The 15228-nt window shown below is 44.0% G+C and overlaps 1 protein-coding gene across 2 annotated transcripts in view; it reads left to right on the forward strand.

The window, feature by feature from the left end:
- Window positions 1-7094: 7094 nt before the first annotated feature.
- MAPK12 (mitogen-activated protein kinase 12) overlaps window positions 7095-15228 on the forward strand; it is a 36739-nt gene continuing 28605 nt past the window's right edge. For both annotated transcript variants that reach the window (XM_062018210.1, XM_062018218.1), the window contains exons 1-2: window positions 7095-7293; window positions 8101-8230. In XM_062018210.1, coding sequence (XP_061874194.1) covers window positions 7178-7293; window positions 8101-8230 — 246 coding nt within the window. In that variant the 5' untranslated portion in view covers window positions 7095-7177. The remainder of the gene's footprint in view (window positions 7294-8100; window positions 8231-15228) is intronic.

Below are 15228 nucleotides of genomic sequence, written 5' to 3' on the forward strand. Positions count from 1 at the left end.
TCAAGTCCACGATCTTTGCTTTTTTCAGAGATACTTGTTTGTCCTCTTTGAGAAATAGAAATAAGCATGTAGTCTAGAAAATGTGCTCCTAATTTGTAGACTAAGTGGTGGACTGTTGTTGATAATTTTGGCCAGCAACTTGTGTTCAACTTTCTGCAAGGCATGTGAATCTGAAAGTAAATGCCTGTGTGGATTTTTGCAAGTCCTCTGAAGTGTTGTCTGTCCATCATTAGTTTGGCTTCCTACAAAGCTGGATGAGGCCTGTAATTAGGTCATGCAATAACTGAATTTCATGCTGACTAAAATAAGTGAAGACATTGTAAATCCCTGAGTTATTTGTCTGTCTACATAATGAAAACAATCACTTAGTAATGTCTTAAATATTTTTCTTTTCATTTGTTTGTTTACCAGTTAACAGAAAAGTAGTTCAGTGCTTTATTTTCTCTGAAATCTGATAAAGAGCATGCTGGCCCATTCTGCAGCTCTGTCCCAGCTGGAAGAGCAAGGATGAAGTAAAGAGCTTTCACAAGAACCTCCTGCATCCAATGATAATTAATTTACTGTGGGATTTGTCCTATCTTTTATTTAATCTGGTTTCCTGGCTATGAGGGTGGCCACCACCAAATGTTTCAAAGGATGTGTAAAACTGAATAGACAAAGACCAGATGGTCTGCTTTTGTCAAAGTAGCTCCACTACTCAAGGTAGAAAGAAAGTTTGATATCACTTCCAAAATTTGGTCTTCTGGCAACTCTGAATGTTCCTCTGAATATTTCTTATTACATTCAAAGATGTATTTTTTTTCAGAGATAAATTATGTAGGAAGAATATGGTCATAGCCACATTTAAACTAATCAAAGGTGACAGTAATGAGTAACAAGAGCTCAGCTATTTTTAATGAAATACCGTCAAAACCCATAAGTCATCTCATTTTAAGTCAAGAAAAACTGTAGGGAGAGAGACATCTTTTTCCCAGCTCTGCAAAATGAAGGTGCTTTCTTAGACCTCAAAAGACACTAATTACATTTTTCTAGAGCAAATAACTGAATCCCTTGTGGTAATACCGCATGGGACTGGAATGTGATAAGTTTATCAGTTTACAACAGCAGGACAGGGTAATTGGAAAGCCTATACCCCACTGGGACAGAAAGGTGGGAGGCTTAGCACTAACAATGCTTATCATTTGAACACAGATGGAAAAAAACATTTGTCAACCAACACAAACAGGCAAGTGCAGGTAAACATCTAGGAGTGAGGGCTTTGTCAGGTTTGGTGAGCCTGAAAGGCAGATTCCTTGGAAGTAAACTAATATAAAAGTAAGGATTTTCTTTTATAAAAATGAATTTGATTAAAATGTCTTTAATGAAGGCATTGTTTCCATAGCCCAGCTTTTATTTGCAGAACTCAGAGTGGAGCCTGCTTAAACTGTTAATCTCCTGACACCACTCTTACTGTCACTGTTACAATCATGCCTTTGTAGGTCCTCTACACATCACGTGTATGTTTGCAGAGAGCATCGTAGGTTTCAGCCCACGCTCAGTAAGTGTGCGCACCACCCCTGACCACCTGCAAAGCACAGAAGGGATGCTGGGAGGAGGCACGCCTCAGACTTCCACTGGGGGAGAACACAACTCTCCAAGGGCTTTCTCTGGTTTACTGTCATTGATAACAGTTTGTTTCTAATCTGAATTTACCTAATCTCATTTTTCAGTCATAAGATCTTGTTTTCCCTCCACCTACTGAACTGAAATCACTTCTAGTATTTATTATCTCAGTCTAAAATCAGTATTAAGTGCAACCCCAAGTCTAGTAATTTTATCATCACTGGCAGCAAAAGGAAAAAGATGTCTTCTGCATACATCTCCGTCTTTTGACATGCAGAAGTATACACTACACCTTCTTTAAAATCTGAAGCCCAGCAGCAAGAAATTGGTATGCCACAGCCAAAGCAGAAATAAAGACAAGACTAAAGAAGTCTCTAATTTACAATGGAAAGAAAATCCAAGGATGGTTTAGAGGAAAAGCACAGCATTAGAGGGTATCTTGTGCCATAATACACATAATTTACAAAGTGGCTACACAAATATGAAACAGCAGGGTTACTAATGATGGGGAATTTATTGGGGAAAAAATAATGAGATTCAGTAATCAACATATACATGAAAAAAATATATCATGCACCAGTAGGTCAAGAGCCATTAGTTAGACAACATTGTTGTAGAATTCACATTAACGTTCTTGGTGTGGTTTTCATGTGGTGCAACAAATGAAAGCAAGAGGAAAGGAGGGTCACTATGGTGCAGGATCCAATGCAACGAGCTCACTCGAGGGACAGGAGGGGGACAACCCTTTCATGGACAAAAGGCTGGCAGCAAGAGCACCTTTAACAGAGGTGGGGAGCAGTCACTACAAAAGCCACTTCCTTCCTCTCTTCCTGTCACGTGTGCTCCCGCATCATAACAAGAAAACAGACCTCCACCTTCCTGACTCTCGGGACCTGGTCAAAGATGAAGCTGCTCAAAAAGTACTGTATTCAGCTGCAGGCACAAAGTACTTGTGTATCCTTTGCTGCATCTGTAAATTGCTGACTTGGCCCAAGAATCCCTGACAGATGAGCAGTCGTAAAGATTCGGCTCTTGCTAAAATTGCACTGTAAATAGGTTAAATCATGTCCTTTGGTAGCAGCAGAGAGGAATTCAGCATTGGCAAGATCAGTCTCATTAGGAAGGAATATATAGCAACACCTCTGTTTGTGTTAAAAGCAGCTGCCTGTTTTGCTTACATGTGAATCATGGTGCTAGTGTTTATGAACATACAGCAACTCTCTAAAGCTGGCCCTTGGAAAATCAGCACTCTCACACAAGCGAGAGTACCAAGTGTCATTAATTTATGAGTCTAGGCAAAAAGCATAAGGGGTTTTAAGAGACTGGTACCAAGAGACTCAGAAATCTGCATTAGTGTGGCTGCCACTGACCTTCTTTCTGCTGTAAGATAAAATATTGAACTGATATGCCTAAAAGGGTCTAAGTTTCCACTACAAGGAGCAAATATATTATGAGTTTCCTATTCAAACACTGGTCTTTCAACCCATCTGACACTTAAGCCATTAGTCAGGGAATTTCTACATAATGAGCAAAACCGTTCCATTAGGTTTCCATCCTGCATGCATACAAATGCTTCATTTTGCACTCACGTAGTCCCCTAGCTTCAATTATTGTCACAAGTTCAGATGTGTACCATAGCACAGGGGTTTTAGCTAGTCCTTTTAGCTTCCAATTTGATCACAAGTAATATCGAACACAGCAGAAATACTGAATCACAGTGGCAGCCCTGAGACAAATGTACATTAACTCTGCCATAACTGGCAGCCTCCACTGAGCCATACTTTGCTCCTTGTAGAATAATATCCTGTAGATTAGCACTAGTATAACATATTCCTATTTCATTCCCATTTAATAATAGAGCCCAAAGGCTCAAATTGAGACTAAACACCATTTACTTTACAGCCTGTACAGAAACAACACATTGTACTCATGTCCTGTCCAGCTCTCTCTTTAGGTTGAGACTGAAACACAACAATTGGATATGCTGTTAAAGAGGATGGGAAAGACTGGGTAAGAGTACCACCAAGATTTTGTTGATTTAAACGTGTGATGTTGCACAATTACATAGAGACAAATACTTAAAGCTACCGAGCAGTAATACCCACTAACATTCTTTTTGTTTGATTTTGGCATTGAAGTTGAGAAAATTAACAGAAGTGTATTTTTTCTTCTGTGCATAACAGCATCTCAAACTGCCACAATCTGTGGTAGTTTAAAAATTAAAATCCTGCAGTTTATGAAGAGGACCTTTAGGCAGGCTCTGAGGACAAGGAGTTAGGAGAGTGCTAAAAGCACTTGGTTTAAACACAACCGCCTGCTGCCCTCTCCTCACTTCCTCCACTCCTCTCCAGCAAGCACACATAACGGGGTAGTAAACAGTAAGTTCTCACTATACCTCTTGAACAAATTAAATGGGTAGTTTAAAGAATATATTAGCACTTTGGCGGTGCATATTTATTCCTTTCTGCTGATGGTTGAGTGGTCTCGCAGCATAGTGAGGCCCCCAGGGGTGCTCCGTGTCACAGAAACTGGAACCAAAGCGCTCTGCTCAGGGGGTAGAGAGACAAAACCAGAAAAGTTGCAAAATAGTTGGCAGCAGCTCCTCAGGGGAAGGGTGGGAACACAATAGCATGGGAATATTTTCAGATGAAACTCGGATTTTTAGTTCTTGTTGTAATAAATAAAATGGACTTACTTCCTCCATGGCAACATATCTTAAGCTGACAAGAACTGAGAACTTTTTGAAGGTGGGGATATAGAAAGCTGGTTGAAAAAGTAATATTTGAGGAATCAGCTTTTAACAATTCAACAAGATTTCATGTTTAGTGACATTTAAGGTACATTTTCCCATACCTAAATTATTCATTTGTGAACTAGTATGTCAACAATAAAATAACCACATGAAAGAGATCTTACAGGCATAAACAGACAGAAGAGTGGGAACACGCTTGGTTTTCTAATGACTTTGTATGATCTCCTGCCTTCCTCTGATTGAATCTGCATTGTCAGTGCCTGGACTGGCAATCAAGGCTCCAGTCCTCCTCCTGTTCACACAGATGCTCACTGCTGATTAACAGTTTGCTACAAGCAGCGTTCCTGTCAAACTGTCTCTTCAGACTCCATACATGCAGAATGTCCCAGGAAAACACAACTCGCTTTCTTAACTTTTCTCTTGCAGAGCTCCTGCTCCAGCACCAATGCCTCACATCCAGGCTGGAGTGTAAATTGCACTCTCAGTCCTAGAGGTATTAGGAAGACTACTGTATGCATCCCATTCACCAGCTGCTTTGCAGGTGATGGCAACCTTCCAACACACTGAAAGCTGGCTCTTGAGAAAATAGCAAAGGTATCAAAACAAATGTTTCTTCCTGGTAACTACAATGCCAAGCATCCCTTTATGGGATAGGCATTAGAAAGTGGGGGGTGTAATCATTACTGCATTTATTATCTTTTATTAACAATGTCTGAGGAAGGTCCCTTTTTGTTCCATGAACTTCTCAGACAACATATGCCAAAAGCAGAAACATTCGATAGCATTCCTTTTTTCATTTACCTTGTCAAGCTCACATTCCCTGGGATAAGCTACAGCAGTTGTATCTTATTAGTCTCACTGCAATAGGTTGTGTTTGCCAAAATACATCACCATGTACCCGGCCCAGCCTAGCAGGATGCAGAGGCTCATGCATTTTATGATACTGATGTAAGATTTATCACCTGTGGATGAATCCAAGTTTATCCTCTTTCTCCCTTCATAGACACTTTTAATGGTTCCATTAGACAAAGCTTCCCTTGTTATACAGTGTTGATTTCCTAGTCTTTTCTGTAAGTGTATTGGTTCACGTCCTGTATGTGGGAAAAGTGGTCCTGTATTTGACCTATGCTGCTACCTCATCCATCTGTAGCAAAGTATACCTAAACACTTACATGAAGGAAAAACATGCGAAAACCAGTATTGGCCAACTTTGTAAATGAATTTAAAATATCTTACAAAAGTCACTTTGTAATATTCTCAGCTTCTGCACAAAGGTGATGTCTTGGTGCTGGATTAGTACTTTGTCATCTACTGTATCAAAATCATCTACTTTCTGCCTTGATAAAAGCAAGCAGTAAGAAAGCCACAACTGGATAAAGGAAAAGTAGGTGAGGGATCAAAAGTAGAACTAACCTTTACTGTATTAGAAACAAATATTTTTCATTAAAAGTAATTTAACTAATGGATTGGCTCAATACTGAAGGAAGCTGCTCTATCCTTCACCTTGCCCATACCGCATTTCCCTCCAGCCATCATCTACTGGGACAGTGCGTTTTTAAAGCAAGCATGTGTCATGAATTTAACACTTGACTTGAGCCTCGCAGTACCTGCCCAGTGTCAGAAGGTTGCTTTCCATTCTTAGTAAAGCAGGAATGAGTCACTATTGCTCAGCAGAGAGCAGCACAGGAATACATAGCAGCTGGGTAGAAGGGTATTCTCCTCCTGTACCCAAGACATGAATATTGGGAGGGAGGGAGAGCAGAGCTGGCCTTCTACATTTGGTAGTCAGGCATGAAAAGGTTAGGGCCCATGGCAAATACCAAAAAGGCACCGGGAACAAAAAAAACTTGCCCAGATTGCCCCTTTCAAGCTAAGCCACAAATTGAAGTCTACTGATAGCAAGTCTGAATTACCTAACCGCAGCAACATTGCTCAGGGGTGAAGTCAGACAAAACAAAGGCTTTACCAGACCCCAAGGGATGTGAATTTTAATTATATTCAGAGAGAGAACACGTAAAAACATTTTTTTAAAGCAGGTCTTTGCTCTACATATGCCAGTCTGGGCCTATTTACTAGGGAGACAGTGAGAAGGTAACTATTGTCCATACTCTAGCACTGCCACTGTTCCAAGGTGCTGCTTGCACGGTTTCATATGGCACCAAGTCTGAGCAACTGAATCAAGTGTGAGCTTGTTTCTGTTTAACTACGCGAAATGCTGCTGAAACCTGAGGTCTGACCTTGAGATGAACTGGGAAGCCCTCAGCTGTACACTTCCGTGCAGAGGTCATTTGAAAGCTCGCCGTTGCGCTCCCAGCTCTCTCTCATCGATTACAGCCCCTCACACTCCTTAACACTTTCCTGTAAAAGCCTGTTGCATCTCACCAGGGCCAAACTGCGACGGCCAGAAGCGCCCGCAGCGCGATGCAAGGGGTGGCGGGGCGGGCAGCGGGACGCGCCGAGGCTGAGCCGGGCAGCGGGCCGTGCCGCCCCACGGCTGGGACCCGCGCAGGCAGCCGGCGCCTCGGGCACCTGCCTGCCAGCCTGTCCGGCTGTGCGGCCGAGCCGGGCCGGGCCAGACGCCCAGCTCTGGTGCCCGCGGAAGCGGCCGGGCAGCCCCGCTGCTGGTCCCGGTGCCGGAGCAGCCCCGGCGGAGCGGGCGGGCGGCCCGCCGGGTGCGCGGGGCGGGGGCGGGAGCGGGAGTTGCCGCTCGGCTCGCCCAAGCCCGGCCCCTCGCCGCAGCCCGGCTCGGCGGCGCTCGCCGCTCCCCCCTCACCCCCGGCCCGGGCTCTTTGTCGTCGGGTGCCGGAGGGGGGCCGCAGCGCCATGTCCTCCCCTAAGAACGGCTTCTACCGGCAGGACATTACCAAGACGCTCTGGGAAGTGCGGGACCGCTACCGGGACCTGCAGCCGGTGGGGTCCGGCGCCTACGGAGCCGTCTGGTGAGCGGGGCGCGGCGAGGCGGGCGGTCCCGGGAAGGGCCGGCGGGGCAGCCCCGAGTGAGAGCCTCTGCCGCCGGCGGGCGGCCGGCTGGGGTCGCGGCCCGGCCCGGCTGCACTCGCCTTGTTCCCTGCCAACTTTTTCCGGCGGCCGTGCTTGAGCCGGCCTGGCTCCGCCCGGGGCTGCTGGGGCCCGCGGCGGCGGAGGGGCGGCCCCGCTGCCCACCTGGCCGCCGCCGCGCGGTGCCGCCGGGGCAGCCCGGCTCTCGGCGGGGATACGGCCGGCGCAGCGCGCTCCGGGCCACGCGTGTTTGCAACGCGAGCGGAGCCCTCGAGCGAGCAGAGCCCGGGCTGCCGACCTAGCCCTGCCCGGGGAGCGGTGCGTGCGGCGGCCCGGCCCGGCCCGGCCCGGCCCTTGGGGGGCGGCTCCCCCGGAGCGGCAGCGACTCCAGCACACAGAGCGTTGGCCCTGCGACGGGACACCTGGTTTGGGTTTGTGTTGTTAGTGTGTCTTCTGGGAATTTGGAAGATTTGGTTGGTTTGGGTTTTTTTCCTTTCTCTTCATTCCCAGATGTTCTTCTTTAAAGCTTTTGAACATTTTTATCACGAGCCTTGGCAGACTTTTCAGCGACTGCAACCAGAGGCGGGACGTGGCAGGCGAGGGTCTGGGGAGGCGGCCGCCCCCCTTGGCAGGGGAGGCCGCGGGGGCACCTGTCGGGCCGCGGGCTGAGGGTGGGCTCCCCGGGGCAAGATGGGGCTGGCGTCCTTGCCTCAGCCCTAGCTCACCAAACCCTTCCTTCTCCTTTAAAGCTCAGCTGTCGATGGAAGAAGTGGTACCAAAGTGGCTATTAAGAAGCTGTACCGCCCGTTTCAGTCAGAGCTCTTTGCCAAACGAGCCTACCGAGAGCTACGCCTCCTGAAACACATGAAGCATGAAAACGTGAGTTGGGTCCTTGGCAGATATCCCACCCCAGGCCGCAGCTCGCACATCCTGAAAGCAAAGAAAATGTGTGGATTTGAGCAAAGCAGATGTGTAGCTGAATGCAATTCAGGAATCTTTTGTCCTGTCTTTTGTCTGCCTGTCCTTTATCTGCAAATGTCACTTTGCACAAAGTATAATATCCTGCAGGAAACACCAGTTTGTTTCCATGTAGGAAAGGTTGAAGAAAGTTAGGAGCACAGCGGAGTTTAGCCTCAGAGCTATTGAGAGAAATTAAGGACCAGAAACTGCAATCTCTGTCACGACGTTCCTGGGAAGTACAGGAGAATGTAGAGCCTGCGTGTCTCAAGTGCCAGCATCTCTTTTTTTCTAAACTTTCATGAAGACGGCAGTGGTACACGTGCATATCTTGGGGAGAGGGTAGGGTTTTCCTTATTTTTATCTTTCATGAAACATTTGAAAGTTGTGGGTTCTTGCTAATGTGAAATGGGAAAAATTTACGAATAACTAAATTGCTTTACTGGGAAGCAGATAATAGGATACAGAGCTCTGCACAAATTCCCACATAATGTGAGAGAGCAGCTGTAGAAATAACTATTGGAAGTGTCACTGAGATAAAGATATTTAATCTCAACTGTGCTTAATATTTTAAGAAAAAACAAACAACAAAGGAGAAGAGATCTGTGTGGAAACAGTTATTGTAGAATCAAAGCACAGACTCCTGGTGGAAAGAGTCCCAGGCTGGGCTTGGAGGACCACAGCAGTGGCTTTAAATGCAGTTTGTCACGAATGCATGTAAAAAAAAAACAAAAGAAAGCGAGGTCGGATGAAGTTGTTACAATGATGCGCAAGAATCTGGTTTTAAATGTTAATAATGTGAGAGTTTGGAGCATAGCTCCCTTCAGATGGCCTTCGAGGAAAGCTGAATTGAAAAGCAAGGATAAGAGAAACTGGTGATAATAGTAGCCAGTCATTCCTGTTGAATGTTGTAGTATCAACACTGTGAGTACCAACAATATCAGGTTTATTTTGAAAAATTGCCTTTGAGATATCCTGACTGTCCAGAAAACAAGAAAACCTTTCTGTAGGCTTAAGAACCTATGTGCCTGTTGATGTCTGAGTCTGAGTCTTCTAATACATTTGATCATTTTACTTGATGATTCCTTTGAAGTAACTGTTTCATAACTACTGATGTATATGTTAAGGGGTTAATTTTTGCAGGGAACTTCTGTGACATGCATGGGCTTTCGTACTTGCATCACTTTCTTTACTGAACATTGGGGAACAGAACAGCTCGTGCAGTTGCCAACCTCCTAACTGGGTCCAGAATTTTGAGATTAGTTTTCTTCCATTTCCCAAAATAATCCGTTGGGTTGCATTTTCCACTCCTGGTAGGTTTTGTGTGGTGCATGCCCTTCAGAATATCACTCTGAAACTCCTCAGTCGACTCATTTGATAAAAGAGTCTATAAGAAAATGCTTACTATCAGTATATATAGATATGAAGGGAATAACTGATAGTCTTAGGAAACAGTTTTGGCCACAGAAAGAAGAATCTGGCCTACGTACTAAAGCTTTGTCATTTACTATAGTATCTACTCATTAGAGAGCAAAGACTGAATAAATGGTCCAGCAGGGATCCATGGGCAGCGTGGGGGCAGAAGCTGAGTCCCCTACCAGTCCATGATGGGGCTGACAAGACAGTACAGCCTCACACCCTTCTGTCAGTCATTGCACCCACAGTGAAGTAGGAACAGCAATAACGTTTTTTAGGATTTCTAGTTCCTGTGCTGATCTCATTGCACTCCTTTAGCTGTTCCGCCCATCCAAAATGAAACCAGAGTGATAGTTTCAGTCCTTGTCAGATTTTTCAGCCCTTCCTTTGACTTGCCACCATTCTGTCAAAGAGCCTCTTTTTTGCATGTTTCCAGTGAAGGATTTACAGGCAGACAGGAAGGGCCTTTCCCATTCACACCAGCAGTCCACAGTGTGTTGTGTGCTTTAATGATACGTACAGCAGTGGCAGGACAGCTGCCTGTTAACCGTTGTGGCTTTTCTGGGTCTGTCTATGGAGTTATGAATGGACCCCACTCTAGGTGGGTGCCTGTCTCCTCATAGCAGGAATTAGTAGGATAGAACAGTGATTGAAGCATCTTTCCTGATTTTTTTTTTTTTGTGAACTAACACATTATAGTGTGCTTCTATAAAATAGCAGTTATCTGTCTTTCAGGCTTTCCTATAAGTACAACTGCTATTAAAAAATAATGAAACTGAAGTAATTGTTTGAAAGACCACAATAAAATAATTATATAACTGTTACCTTTTTCTTGGGTGTTGGTAATCTGAGTATGTAGAGGACATGATGTGTGATAGCAGATCTAACAGTATTACCACCATGGATTAGACTTGGGATATGAGTGCAACATTGCACTAATCTGCCAGTACAAGTCTTCATCTTGCTTTTTTCCTCCTTCAGGATATAAAGTATTTGATGTCTGTCTTTATGGTTAAAATTAATCAAATTTGCTCTTCTGTTTTTGTTTCAGGCTGACATTTGTAATCATGATGCATTTGATGTTGGATTATATGAGGAGTGTGATGTTTTGCTTGTTTCACTGTGATTACCTCTAGATGGGCTGTCTCTGTACTTAATAGCTTTTGGGGAAGTGTTAAGCATGTAACAATATTGTCATAGTTTATTTAGCCTTATACTGTATTCAGAATGATGGAAGAGTTTGTAATGATCTGGCACCTTTTGTTAAAAATAGCATGTCTGATCCTCCATTAAGGTAGCAGGAGATACCATTAAACCCGTGCTACAGTGATATAATTCATCAGCATGTCAGGCTTCAGTGAAGAAAACAGAGGAGAACTTCTGCTTAATACCCTGGATGACTTCCATTGACCCTTTAAGGGTATGCTCATGTCCTTAATGTGGAAGATTTGTAGGATAACCAGGAGTCCTGTAAAAACAAATATAGGAGTCATCCTGATGAATTTTACTGGAATTGTATTTTACCTTTATCAGGAAGCCAACTCACAGGTCAGTTTGCTTGTCTGTTTAGGCATTTTGAGGAGAAGGCAGCTCTGAGTGCTTGCATTGCCATCTGTCATTATATATGTTAGACCTTTGCTCTCCTCAATGGTTCTCAAGCACAACATTACTTAAATGTAGTGAGGGATATTTCTACATAAACAATGTGAACTTGGTAGCATTGGACTTCTCATCAACCCTTTGCAAACAAATCCAAAGGAGAAATGGTGTGTGAAGACCTGACCGTTAGGAGATAGATCACTGTCTGTAATGCACTGGTGTCCTTAGGTTTGGGTTTTTTTTGGTAGGTCTTTTACTTAGAGAGCATCTGGGATGTTTCACAAACTTCATAACCTACTTCTGCCTAAGAAGTAGTCTAAGCCAGATCAATTTTTCAGATGTTGCCAAAGAGAAACGTTAGTTTCCATCAGAGTAACCGTGGGATCTGCGTAGCTGTAGCTGCATAAACAGATATTCTGGCACAAGAGAGGGAATGATGTGAAAATGAGGACTGAAAACAGCTAAGGCAGAATGAAGGAAGCACTGGGTTTGGGTGGGTTGCGGGTTTTTTGTCTTAATTTATTCATGCTAGCTTGAACAGTACAACCTTAGCAGCTCTTCATTATTTCTTGACATCTGCTGCATCTTGTATAGAGGAACATATTGTTTACCTTCAGGAAGTTGTTGGGGGTTTTTTTCAGTATTGCTGCTTTTGTTCCTTGTTTCTTTCTATTTTGAGTTCAGTTGAAGTGAGGACTCTTAAAACTGTCTGTTATGACCCTGACTTAAAACCATAAATATGGCCAGCATGCTAACTTTGGCCCTAGCTTTGGCTCCCAGATGTTTGCATAGTTCTGCATTCATATATTCTTCTGAAGGAGATGTCTGTGTGTGCAAAGCCCAGACAAGTAAGTGGAGGTGCAGAGGTATTAGTTTCATTTGGCAAATAATTTGGATTTTACTGTGTGTTTAGACTCAAAGTGATGCCATGATACCCACTTTTGTGGAAACAACTACATAGTGACTCATACTAGTACAGTCCTGGTGCCTTTCTCACTTCTCAGTTCACTAACACAAGCTTTGAGGTTGTCAGCAGGAGTGCCAAAGAGTTGTCCAGGGAAGATGACAATGGAAAGAGGCAAGAAAAGCAGCAGCTCCTGTTAATGTCTTGGGTCAGGTTGGAGTTCAGACTTCATCAAGGCATGACACATGTGTGTCTGTATGCAGGTGTTATACCTATGTACACATATAAGCACACACCCGAATTCTGATGCAGTGCTACCAACTTAAATTCTGAATGTGTTTCTGGCATAAAATTTCTGATAAATGCCCGTTAAACGTTTCTTGGGTCAGTTAATGTTTTACAGATGTTTTCTCTTCATGGAAACCCTGTATGTAAGAGGCAACTGTAGTATTTGTTTAAAGGTACTCTGTGTTACACTCTCATTCATTGCTGTGAGTGGAAATTATTCTCTGGTGTATTCCCACATCTGAAGACCAATGTGTGTTTTGCATTATGAGAACTATGTAGCTTTTTTTCCCCCCTTTTGGAAGGAACTCGAGTATCTAACAGACACAAAATTGTCTGTCTCTCTGCAGTTAGGCTTCTGAGGATGATTCAATCCTTCACTTTTAGGTTGGTTAATACTTAATTCTGTTGATTTCTTTATTTTGAAAAAATATTGAGCTTGTTGTTTACACTTACACATTACCAGCCATGGGACGAGTCTGTTCTAGAATAAATAGTGAGGCACTCTGCTGCCTGAGAAAAACCTTAAAACTGTCACATTTTGCAGTTTATCTAGCTTGGTGTGAACATTGGAAGAGCAGCAACCTGTGCAGTGTACAAAATCAGCCCAAGAAGGCAGTTTTAGGTGAGTGATGCCTTCCCACATGAAAGCATGCTCACTGTGTTAGAAGTTTCCTGCAGCAAGTCTTGCAGGACTGCACTCCCTAAAACTTCACATCCTTTGGCTACACAAGTGACAGTGAAGTGCAATTTGTGAATCTTGTCTGGTGATGGGAAATCTCATTATGGGTCCTTAGGAAACCAAAAATAAAGTTGTAACTGGACAGTCATATGGAAGAAACATTGCTGGCTTCTTTTCTGTGGTCTGAAAGCTTAGCACAGCTATGAAGTTAACAGGACACAAGAGTCACTTATTTTGGAGCTCTAAAAGCAAATAAATCAGTGTAGTGGCATCAATTGACAGTTCAGCTTATTTTTACAAACCTGCCTAATAGGTGGTTTAGCTGGTCTGGGCTTCAGCTGATAGCCCACAGCCCAGCCTTGGGTACTAGTAAAGCAGACTGATCGGCCTAGTCCAGCAAATGAAAATAAGGAAGACAGCACTGAAAACCAAACCTTCTCTTCAGATTGCCATCCAGTCCAGAGGTACAGATGTGTCTGTCTGCAGGATTTGACTCTGCTCAGTGTTGCATATGAGTCCTTTGAAAGAAGACCATGGTGCCACTCAAGGGTATGGCTTTTTCCTGCCAGTGTGCTACCTACCAGGAGAAAAGGAAAGGGACTCTCTGTCCATCAACAGTCCTTGGCATCATGTAGCAGTAATCAGTGAGGGGGAAAGGTGACTGCGGTGCAAACCTTGTGTGTGGATTGAGACTTCTTAATGTGGTAGGTAAAAGGATGCAGGTGCCCTGTGATGTGGAACAGCACAGGAACATGAAGCTGAAGCTAACCCTGCAGAAAATTTAATGCAGCATAATATGTAGCTCAGTGCACCCCAGCAGGGATCTCTCTTAAAAAATGTACTTGCATTTGTAGCCTGAATGCCAAAGCCGCTTAACTTCACTGTGTTTTCATGCGTAACATCCGCAAGAGAAAGCAGCACTTACTGTATGGGAGACATAACCTACATTATTAATTAATTTTTACAAGATCTGAGTCTTCCATTGATGTGCTGCTGCTTACATCAGAAACTTGCCTTTGCAGAAATGCTGTGGAATGCTCCTTGAATAAAAGGAATCCAAGACGTCCTTCCCTAAGGATAGAGGTGAACTCTTCACTGTTGTGCTCCACTGCTGGAATAGCATTTGGAGAAGGAGGCAGCTGAGAAGGAAAGGGCAGAAGGCACCTTAGCAGACAAAGCTGTTACTGGTTTGTTGACAGTAGTTAAAGTTGCTCAGGCTGGTCAGTATTAATGTCTTGGGGCAGATGATAGGGATAAGAAAGGCTGGAGACACTGCCACCCTGCCCCCTGACCTGGTTTCACAGGGAGGAGACACGACCAACCAAGTAAATATAGTGAATAAAAGCATACACGTGAAAAACAAACTAGACAAGTAGGCAGGTAGTTTTGGTGTTACTGTGGTTGTGCTTTGCAGGAAGATGGGGGAGACACAGTATTATACTCCCTGCTCGGGACAGAAGCAAGGAAGGTGCTTCAGCAGAGGCTGCAGAAATCCTGGTTGGTTTTCAGTCAGATGGGCAATGGGAAACAAGGAGCATCCTTTATGGGCCAATTAATTCAAGAAATTACCTTTTGGCAGAGTTAATGGTGGGAAAAAATAAGACCCTGAAAGGGTGCTACTGCTGCTGGTTTCCACAGATGCTTTTCATTGCCATCACAGAGTTGGATTGCTCAGCTGTGCTTCCATCTGTGGTAGTATCAGTAAGTGTGCTGAGTTAACCCCAAAAATGGAGCTACATGTTTCACAGGTACCTCTGTTACATTTTATATAGGCCACACTCTGAAAAAGAAATTATTCCTGTAATTGTTTTATGATGGTTTACCTTTCTGCTAGGACATTATTATTAAGTATTGTAAAGGTTTTTACCAATGCTGCCTTTAATTCAGAGCATTTTAGACAGACGCGGGATTTTCCCTGGTGTTATGGAGGAGGGAGTTTCCTATGCTTTGTCCAGTTCTTTTCCTTTCCCAAGGAAGTAGCTGGAGCTGTATCTTCCTTGGAGGATTTATTTTATCCTGTACCTCCTTGTGCTT

This window comes from Colius striatus, chromosome 1 (genome assembly GCF_028858725.1).
Source record: "Colius striatus isolate bColStr4 chromosome 1, bColStr4.1.hap1, whole genome shotgun sequence".
Classification (NCBI taxonomy): Eukaryota; Metazoa; Chordata; class Aves; order Coliiformes; family Coliidae; genus Colius; species Colius striatus.